Source organism: Acinonyx jubatus, chromosome B4 (genome assembly GCF_027475565.1).
Source record: "Acinonyx jubatus isolate Ajub_Pintada_27869175 chromosome B4, VMU_Ajub_asm_v1.0, whole genome shotgun sequence".
Classification (NCBI taxonomy): Eukaryota; Metazoa; Chordata; class Mammalia; order Carnivora; family Felidae; genus Acinonyx; species Acinonyx jubatus.
Genome location: NC_069387.1, coordinates 132,258,432 through 132,268,882, shown reverse-complemented (window position 1 = coordinate 132,268,882; position 10,451 = coordinate 132,258,432). Strand labels below are relative to the sequence as shown.

The window sequence follows — 10,451 nt, the reverse complement described above, 5'->3', positions numbered from 1 at the left end:
CGTCCAGCCACCCTAGATCAGATGCAATCAGAATATTCCCGCCGAGCACCAACTCTGGCCCCGCTCCTCTCTTCCGGGTTCTATGCCTCACTTCCCGTCGCGCCCAGGCTCAGGCCCCGCCTACGTCTGGTTGGAACAATCAGACCAGCCTGCTGCTCTCTGCTCCTCCCTATGCCACGCCCCCTCCCCATCTGGTGCAATCAGAATCAGCCTTCCTGAGTCAGCTCAGGCCCCGCCCCCGCCCCGTCAGGGCAGTCCTTCTCCCGCCGAGATCACGCCCTGGCCCCGCCCCTCCCGCGCCCCGCCTAGTCTAGCCTCTTTCCTACTCGGCTCTGGAGGCGGCATCGCTGCACTCTGCCGCGCGCGCCGAGCTGCAGCCATGGCGGTCGCCACTGAGGGCGCCCGCAGGAAGGAGCGCGTCCTCTGCCTGTTTGACGTGGACGGGACCCTCACGCCGGCTCGCCAGGTAAGGCCCTGACGTTCAGCAGCTCCCGTCGGGAGTGTCACGCGGACAGAGAGGGCTGCAGCGACGTGACCCTGGACACCCCAGGACCGAGTGTAGGATGCAGCGGTATACAGCCCCTAATGCCCCAGGGCCGCCTACTGGGAGTGATGGGGACTCGGTCCTCCATGTCCCATCCCCCGAGCGTCTGCGCTCACCTTCTGCCCGGGAGCGTCGGGGCGGGTGGGATTCTGGAGGGAGGAGGCTGCGAGCGGGGACCTAGCTTCGCTGCCCCCGCTCAGGCCTCCTCTCGCCGAGGCCTGGTCCCCGGGCGCCCCCGCCTCGCCAGCCCGGGCACCCGCCCCTAGGATGCACCTGTAGCCCGAAGCTGGCGACTGAGCCCGGGGCTCTAGAGCCCTAGCCCAGAGCCCTCTGCGCGCACCCAAGCATCAGAGTCGCCACCTAGTGGGATTCGGGGGTCTCGGAGCCAGCCCACCAGACCTTTACAGGCCTGGGTGGAGGTTTGTTTTCTCAAGCTCCTCACCCACTTTACCTCCCACCCCCAGTTATGGAAGGAGGTAAGGCTTCTGTAACTTTCGGATTAGTTTTGGGCTCTGACCACCTGGATGGAGGTGAGAGTCCCCAGGCCTGGTCTGGTCACTGAACATACTGTGGCACAAGGAGGGTGGGAGTACTGCTTGTTTAAAGGCTTGTCGCCAAACTCTGCTCCACGCTCAGTTTTTCTAGCTTTGGATCTCACCCTAGATGAGCCCCCAATCTGATCTGGTGGGGTACATAAATAAGCAGGCCTCTTTCTTGTTGGCCCTAAGGGTATTCTGCCCTCCAGTCCCTGGGCATAAGGAACAACTAAGATCCCCTAGAGCAGGGAGCCAGTAGGGCTGGGTTGCAGGGCAGAGACTGATGGAAACCCAGGCCTTAGCCTCCCCTTTTAGGTCCTGAATGACGCCCCCCCCTTCCCTATTGGACGGCCCTGGATTGGGTTCTGGGGGCACAAGGAGGTATTTGGCTGCCCTGCCTCCAGCAGCTCTCAGGGTCCTCCTCAAGGATGGCAGAAAGAGGTCAGTGGAGGGTGGCAGGGTCGAAGACACAGCCCCAGCCCCTCCCTCTGACCCTTTGCTCCACTGACCCATCAGCCTATATAAGAACAGTGTGTTATTACTGTCCTTCAATGTTCATGCCAAGCCCTATCCTTGGTGCTTTTTAAAAGTTAATTTTTGGGCTACCTGGCTGGCTCAGAAGAGCATGCACCTCTTGATCTGGGGGTCGTAAGTTCTAGCCCCACATAGTGTAGAGATTCCTAAAAAAATAAATATATAAGCTAAAAACTAAAAGTTAATTTTTTAATGTTTATTTAAAAAATTTGTTTTAAATGTTTATTTATTTTTGAGAGAGACACACACACAGTGTGAGCAGAGGAGGGGCAGAGAGAGAGGGAGACCATCTGACGCATGCTCCAGGCTCTGAGCTGTTAGCACAGAGACTGATGCAGGGCTTGAACCCACGAACTGTGAGATCATGACCTGCGCTGAAATCGGTCGCTCAACCATCTGAACCATGCAGGTACCCGTAATGTTTATTATTTATTTTTGAGAGACAGAGAGCGAGCGAGTAAGGGACCGAGAGAGAGACAGAGGATCCTAAGCAGGCTGTGCACTGACAGCACTGAGCCCGACGCGGGGCTCGAACTCAAACCGTGAGGTGATGACCTGAACTGAAGTCCGACACTTAACCTACTGAGCCACCCAGGCGCCCCAATAAAAGTTAATTTTTAATTGTACACGTATTCATAAACACTTTCTTTTGTAAAGAATGAAAACAACAGAGAAGGCTAAAGTTCCCTCTGACTATGTCAGGATCCCTGGCCCACCCCCTCCCGAAAGAAAGGTGGTTGCCTCTCCTGTGGCTTCCCTCCAGACCTTCATCTAGATCTGTTTGCTCAGAACAAATATTAAGCATTGTTTTGTGAGGCTTCTTTTATTTATTTATTTTTTTAATGTTCATTTATTTTTGAGGGAGAGGCAGACTGCGAGCAGGGGAGGTGCAGAGAGAGAGGAGACACAGAATCCGAAGCAGGCTCCAGGCTCTGAGCTGTCAGCACAGAGCCTGAAACAGGGCTTGAACCCACAGACCGCGAGATCATGATCTGAGCCAAAGTTGGACACTTAACCAACTGAGCCACGCAGGCGCCCCCCCTTCTTTTTCCCCTAATTTAATGGGTGATATCATACTGTGTGTGCCTTCCTGGAACTTGCTTTTAACAGTTAACAGCATGTCTCAGGACTCTCCCATATTGGAAGCACAGGCCTGCCTTATTCTGTGTAACCACAGTGTAGTATTTCAGAGCAGGTATTTACCATTCTCTGATTGATGAGCCTATGAGTTGTTTGCAGGTTTTCACTATTATAAACCATACCCCAGGGGACCTCCATATACATCCAGGCAAGAGAAGCGGAAGTTCTGGGTAATGGGGCACACACATTTTAAGTTTTCATAGATATTGCCAAATTACCCTCCAAAATGGCTGCACCAGTTTACACTCTCATAGGCAACATCTGACATCATCATTTACTACACATATTGTCAGCTTTAAAGAGCTGAAAGTTTGAAAACATGGAGTGTAACTCATTAGTTTGCATTTCCTTGGTGGGGAATCCTCATGTGATTAGTCACCAGTTAATTGCTTGTTTATTTCCAAGCACTCTGGATCCACGATCTTATTTAATCTTAGCAGTGACTGCCTCCATCTGGTTGCTACTCTTTCTCCCATTTTATAGATGGGACAAGTAAGGCAAAGAAAACAAAGCCCATTGCTCAAGACCATCCTGCAGCTGAGAGACTTTTTGAACCCATTACATCTAGTTTTGTGGTCTGGGTTCTAAACCTTGAACCTCAGATTCCAGTGGAACCATGGGCTCCCTGGATTCTGAGCACCAAGTGAGGATTGAATGGGGGTCCCAGACATGCTGACAGCCACAAATCTTGTGCTTTCCCCAACCTGTCCCTGCAGAAAATTGACCCTGAGGTGGCTGCCTTCCTGCAGAAGCTGCGAACTAGGGTGCAGATCGGTGTCGTGGGCGGCTCGGACTACTCTAAGATTGCTGAGCAGCTGGGAGAGGGGGATGAAGGTACGAGCAGCGCCCAGAGCCACCCACAGTTAGGATGGGGGGTGCAGGGAGTGGGGAGTTCGGGAGGCCCCTGGACCCATGTGCCTTCAAAGACCCTGCCCCGATTCTGTGCTGCAGAGGAAGTAGGGGGAAACAGTGAAATACTCCCCTCACTGATTCACAGTGAGCACCTACCATGTGTCTGGCACTGTGCCAGGCTTTGGAGAAACAGGGAACAAAGCAGACAGAATATTGCCCTTGAGTAGCTCACATTCTCTGCTCTCTTTGCTGAGTCTAGGATGATTTCCTTGTCTTTAAAATGCACATAGTTATGCCTGGCTGGCCCAGTCGGTGGCCCCTGCCTGGCCCCTGAAATGCACAGTAGTTAGTAATGGCTACCATTGCTGAAAATGGCCATATGTTAACTTCTTTTCATTTACTCCTCAACACCAACTTTAGGAAGGGCTTGGTTATCCCATTTAACAGAGAAGGATCTGAAGTCACTCAGGAAGTTGTTTTAGACCCAGAGCATCTGTTCTCAGCTGAGTTCCTGGTCTCAGCTCAGGGCAGATCCCACCAGTTCTCAAACCAGAAACTTACTTGACTTTTCCCTTTCCCGTACCCCCTCGTGCATTCTCCAGTAAGTCTAGAAATAGCTCCGTGTGTGTCCATGTCTGCGTCTCCACTGCCCCTCCATTGTCCAGGTGATCGCCTCCCACCTAGACCCTGCAGCAGCCTCCTGGCTGTGCCCCCCGCACCTCCTCCTCCCACACCCTCCAGCCACTTACATGGCAGCCAGAGCTGGAAATCCCCCCATGCAACCAGTGACAGAAGCCCCTGGATGGTGCCTGGATGGTGGCGCTGTGAGATCACAGAGCAGAAATGACTCCCTCTGTTGAGGAGTCCTGGAAGGCTTCTGGAGGAGGGAGCCAGGGGGAAGGTGGTCCAGGCAGAAGGACCTGTGTGAGCAAAGGCCCAGAGGTGTGACTGGCTTGTTTGGGGAAAAAGCTGAAAGTGAAGAGCCTAGAAAAGCAGGTTTGGGGTGGAATAAATGGGCTTTGAATGCCAAACCAAGGAGTGTGGGCTTTATCCTTCTGCTTGGCTCTGGGTACCTGGTCTCACACTCTTTCTTTCCCCCTGGCCTCTACATGTCCCTGAAGTCATCGAGAAGTTTGATTATGTGTTTGCCGAGAATGGGACAGTGCAGTATAAGCATGGACGACTGCTCTCCAAGCAGGTCAGTGGCCCCCAGAGCCTCAGACCGGGACACTTTTCCATAGTGACATAGCCTGTGGTGCCTCTGTCCTGGGCTGGGAGAGGGCACTGTGCCTGCCAAACCCAGAGCCCCCCTGTTCCTTGCCCAGACCATCCAGAGCCACCTGGGGGAGGAGCTGCTGCAAGACTTGATCAACTTCTGCCTCCGCTACATGGCCCTGCTCAGGCTGCCCAAGAAGCGGTGAGACCCCTCCCAGCCTTGCATCCAGCCTTCCCCCTCCATCCCAGGCCTGAGGGAGGACAGGGGTGGGTCTCTCAGATGGGACCTGCATGCTCCAGGGCCCCAACTTCCTGGTGCGTGAATTCTTGTCTCCTGGGAGGTCCAAGGAGGCCATGGTCCCAAGTGGGGCTGGATTTGAATTCAGGGCCATTCTCCTTCTCTCTGGCTCCCTGCCCCCCTTCCTACCCCCATTACCATCAGTGGAACCTTCATCGAGTTCCGGAATGGCATGCTGAACATCTCACCCATTGGCCGGAGCTGTACCCTGGAGGAGCGAATCGAGTTCTCCGAACTAGACAAGGTGCCACCAACTGTGTGACCTTGGGCTGTAGGGCCTCAGTTACTCGACCTCTGTGAACCTTTGTTTTCCCATCAGTGAAATGGATTAGCAGTGGTGGTCTGATTCAACCAGTCCCCTTTTGGACACCCACCATGTGCCATGGTCTAGGCACTTCTGCGTCTTTCCAACATGGCTGGTTTCCCTCCACCACTGGCCACCACTTATCTAAGCCATCATCCTAGGGTATCATTTCCACCTTCCCACCCTTGTAGGGTACAGCAGTAACTCCTCTTTTTTTTTTTTTTTTTTTTTATGTTTTTATTTTATTTTTGAGAGAGAGTGCAAGCAGGGGACGGAGAGAGAGAGAGGGAGACACAGAATCCGAAGCAGGCTCCAGGCTCTGAGCTGTCGGCACAGAGCCTGACTTGGGGCTCGAACTCACGGACTGTGAGATCATGACCTGAGCTGAAGTCGTACACTTAATCGACTGAGCCACCCAGGCGCCCCAGCAGTAACTCCTCTTGATTCAGCCTCCGGAGTTGTCTCAAATCTGTTCACTTATGTGTCTCTCCCCACCCCCTCCCCAATAAGCTCCTGCCAGTCTGTTCTCTAACGGTGCCACTGGGAACCTTTTTGAAGCACCTCCGCCCCCATGCACTCCCTGCTTACAGAACTTCCGTTGCTCCTTTCGCCAACTGAGCAGTGTCTCAACCCCTCCTGGGCCGCCCTGAGCCCTGAGGGGTCTGCCCAGGTCAGGCCCACCCCTTCAGCCTTCTCTCTGCATCTGTTCTTGGCACATACCAGTATTTCTCTCGCCTTTGCATGTGCTGCCCCTGCTAAACCTTGACTTGGGTTTTGCTTATCAAGCCTACCGCCTACCCTGCTCTTTCAGGGATGGAGTGAGTCCACCCATCCAAAGCCTTTTCCTGCTGGCCCGTCTGTGGCCTTCTGTCCCCTTTGCTGTCTCTGCTTCAACCATGTTCTCCTTGCTGATTCTAGAGATAGCAGACAGGTTCCCACTTCAGGGCTGTGCCTTCTGCCTGGAACACACTTTCCTCAGACTCAGCTGGTCCTTTCCTCTTCACATTTGCTCACGTGTCACTTTCTCATTCCATACAACAGTGCGTCCCCCTGCACCTCCTACTCCTCTCTTGTTCCTCCCCAAGCAGCCATCGCTGCCCTCTAATACACTCTATCACCTACTTCTCTTTTTTCTTTTCTTTTTTTTAATGTTTATTTGTTTTTGAGACAGAGAGAGACAAAGTGTGAGTGGGGAAGGGGCAGGGAGAGAGAGGGAGACACAGGCTCTGAAGCAGGCTCTGAGCTGTCAGCACAGAACCTGATGCGGGGCTCAAACTCACAGACTGCGAGATCATGACCCAAGCTGAAGTCAGACGCTTAACCAATTGAGCCACCCAGGCACCCCTATCACCTACTTTTCAAATCTTGGTCATTATCTGTTTCCCCTGCTGAAGCTATAAGCTGCTTAAGGGCCAGGATTTCTGTAGCTGTTCACCGCTGGATCCCATGTGCCCAGCACATGCCCAGCACGTAGCAAGTGCTCGAGAGAAATACTTGCTGAATGAATGAAATAGGTGGTGTTATCCCCATTTTATGAATAAGGAAACAGGCTCAGAGAGGGGAAATGCCTTGCCAAGGTCACTTAGGGAATTGGTTACAGAGCAAAGATTTGAACTTGGGACCTTGGGACTCTACCTGTTCCCCTCTGGTGTTTCCCTGAGGGTGGGTGGGACTCATAGGGATGCCTTCCAGCTCACCGACCCCCCATTCCCACTTTGGGTCCCAAGGTTTGGAATAGGCAATGCCCACAGGCATGAAGACTTTTTCTTTTTGGGGTGGTTAACACTGACCATTGGCAGAGAGCCTCTCCCATGCACATACTGAGAGGTGGCCTCTACTCAGGCCACCCAGTTTCCAATCCTAGCTCCACCTCCTGCTTGCTGAGCAGCCTAGAAAAGTGGCTTTACTACTGTGTGCCTCTGTTTTCATGTCTGTAGAGTGGGGGTAAACATAGTTCCCATCTCTTGGGCTATAATGACTAGACGAGATGGAAGTCTAAGACACACTGACCTTTCCCAAAGCTCCCAGGGTCTTCTCTTGTCTTTCTGGCTCCTGTTCGCCCCCTTCTGATATTGGAGGTGGGGGGGCATGAACTTCCTGATCTGTATGCCCTACACCAGCCAGGATCCCATATAAATATTTTATTCTCTGGTCCTTCAGATCCCAAGGGCAGGTAGTCCCCTTCCTCAGATGAGGACTCTGAGGCCAGAGGTTAAGTGACCAGCTCAAGTCACAGTGCTCGTCCTTGCTGACTCTGGACTTGACACGGCCTGTCCAGTGATCAGCTTGGTTCTGTAGACCCAGGAGATACAGCATCCTAGGCGATGTGGGAATGTTTATTCTGAGCCTGGGACACCTTTAACTCTAACCCTAGGCCCACAAAGTGGCCCCTGGTGGGGACTCTGGGCTCCCTGGGGGCCTGCCTGCCTGCCAAGAAGGCAAAACCAAGGCAGGCAGGGGGCTCACATGCCTCCTGTCTGCTTTTCTAGGAGACGCAGGTTAGGTAGGGTTCATTTATTACCTCTATCTTTTAGTCCAGGAAATAGGCTCAGAGAAGTCAGGCAACTTGTCCATAGTCACATGGCCAGGCCTGGAACCCAGAGGGTCTGCCCTTATCTCTCAGGTTGGGTCATATCTGGCCTTATAGCTCACCCTTCCTGGCCTACTGCAGGCCCCAAACTATTGGCCACTGCCTGCCTCTCTCCACTCCAGTCCTACACAATGTGGACTGACTAAAATACAGTCCTGGGCACTCTGTTCCCAAGAGTCCCCAGTGACTCTTGGTTCCCCAGGATGTGTCCAGACTCCCAGGTCACCTGTGAGCTGACTGGCCAGGCTCTCACGGCCACCTGGCATCCTGCTGACCTCTGAGTACCCACCACCACTTAGTAACAGGGCTCCCCATCCTCATGGGCATCTCATGCCCATCTCTGGTGTCTGGTTTGTTTTGTTGAGCTGGGCAGAGCCAACAGGACTGAGCCCTGCCCTGAGGTGGACCTTATGACCTGGGACTCAAGACTGCCCCATCCCCTCAAATTCCTCCTCGTGCCTCCACTCCGAGGCTTCCTCCAGATGCCCTGCCCACACCCCCCACTGGCAGGATCCGGCCCTGAGTTCAGTCATAGACTTTCTGACTCAGGCCCTGGCTCTGCCACTGAGGCTGTATGACCTTGAACAAGGCACAGCCCCCTCTCTGAGCCTCTGTTTCCTCATCTGTAAAGTGGGGGGTGGGGGGGTCACGGTGTCCACCTGAGCTCACACGGGGCCTGGCTCACAGCAGCCCCCTGAGTCTCCTCCCTCCCCTCTTGCAGAAGGAAAAGATCCGGGAGAAGTTTGTGGAAGCCCTGAAAACAGAGTTTGCCGGAAAAGGGCTGAGGTTCTCCCGAGGTATGTCCATCTGTTCGTCCTGTGGAGGGTCTTAGAGCCTGGCACAGAAGCCAGCCCAGCGTCTCGCTCCCCAGCACCTCTAGAAAGCTTTCCTGCTCCCAGTCTTCCCCACCTAAACCCAGCCCATGTCCTGCCACCCACCCAGGTGCTCAGGTCAAAAACCAAAGCATCTCCCTCAATTTTCTCCCTCACCCCTTCCCACCTGCAGTCTACTAGCAAGTCCCAAGGCCCTGTATCCAGAATGGTTCTGGAATCTGACCGCAGCTCACATCATCTCCTGCAGCCTCTTCTCGGGCTCTGGCTAACTCCAGCACAGCTATCCTCCCACTGCCATGTCACCCACTGCCCAGTGTCCGGAGGGACACTCACAGAAGAGCAGACCATGCTGTACCCTTGCTCAGAGCCCTCACTGGACCCCAGGGCCTGTATGGCCTCACCCCTGCCCTGTCCCAGCCTTCTCTGGTGCTGGCACACTCCATGCCCTTCTTGGGGACTCTGCCTGCTCCCCTGCAGTTGCCACTCTGGTTTAGGCCTTAGTGTTCCCTCCCGGAGAGATCTCCCCAACCGTGCTGGCTGGGGAGCTTCCCTCCCCCGACCCCACTGACTTACATGCTCCGAGGTGGTCTGGTTGGTTTACTGCCTGTTCTTCCCCCTGGATCGCAACTCTCGTGAGGTCCCTGAGTCTTCCGTGCCCTCTGCCAGGCTCTAAGCAGGCACTCAAGGGTTGTCAAGTGAATGAATGAGGGATCTTGCCCAAGTTCACCCAGTGGGCCACCACTCTGTTAGCCGTGTCCGCCATCCCCCACAGGAGGCATGATCAGCTTTGACGTCTTCCCTGAGGGCTGGGACAAGCGCTACTGCCTGGACAGTCTGGACCAAGACAGCTTTGACACCATTCACTTCTTTGGGAACGAGACCAGTCCCGTGAGTATGGCTCAGCCCAGGTGCTTTCCAGCCCAAATCACCCCCAGGTCAAGGCCAGGACACAGGGCAACAGAACAGGCCCCTGGGAGACTACTGGAGACCAGCTAGTGTTCACCAGCCCCATTACCCAGATTGGAAGGCTGGGGCCAGAGCTGGCTGGACACTTGTCCCATGTCACACAGTGAGTCAGGGCAGATCTGGTGAAGGCCCGGAAGGTGGGCTTCCTGGTGGTTCTGAGAGGGCAGAAGAGGCAGCTCCAGGAGCCAGTGTGGGGAGGGGGGGCTCCTCACCAGGGCGCATGCTGGGCCATAGCCCTGGGAAGCTCCTTCAGGCGTTACATGTTTGTGTCTTCCCTGCCCTTTCTTGTGTGCAGGGTGGGAATGACTTTGAGATCTACGCTGACCCCCGGACCGTTGGCCACAGCGTGGTCTCTCCGCAGGATACAGTACAGCGATGCCGAGAGATCTTTTTCCCAGAGACCGCCCATGAGGCCTGACCAGGACCCACACCCGCTCTTAGGGACTTCCAGAGAGTTCTACCTGGGCCTAAAGAGGGCCCCTGGCCCTGGTGTTGAGGAAGAGGGGAGCCAGGGCCCCTCCTCCTCTGGGCTCAGGATGCCTGCCTCCTATACCCTGCTGCAAGGCCCACCTTAATGGGACCAGGGTCCACGAGGACCACCGTCCCCATCCGGTCAGCTCCTGGTGGGACCAGGTCAGC

The 10,451-nt window shown here is 54.6% G+C and overlaps 1 protein-coding gene across 2 annotated transcripts; it reads left to right on the top strand.

The window, feature by feature from the left end:
- Positions 1 to 306: 306 nt before the first annotated feature.
- PMM1 (phosphomannomutase 1) lies at positions 307 to 10,445 on the top strand. Of its 2 annotated transcripts, XM_053226852.1 has the most exons (9): positions 322 to 466; positions 1,852 to 2,023; positions 3,471 to 3,588; positions 4,728 to 4,804; positions 4,932 to 5,023; positions 5,264 to 5,363; positions 8,735 to 8,810; positions 9,619 to 9,734; positions 10,108 to 10,445. In XM_053226852.1, exons 2-9 carry the CDS (start codon positions 2,018 to 2,020, stop codon positions 10,228 to 10,230), a joined length of 708 nt encoding a protein of 235 aa, XP_053082827.1. In that variant the 5' UTR covers positions 322 to 466; positions 1,852 to 2,017; the 3' UTR covers positions 10,231 to 10,445. The 2 variants fall into 2 exon arrangements, with proteins under 2 accessions (XP_026926426.1, XP_053082827.1); XM_027070625.2 differs by lacking the exon at positions 1,852 to 2,023 and having other exon boundaries at positions 307 to 466.
- Positions 10,446 to 10,451: the final 6 nt, after the last annotated feature.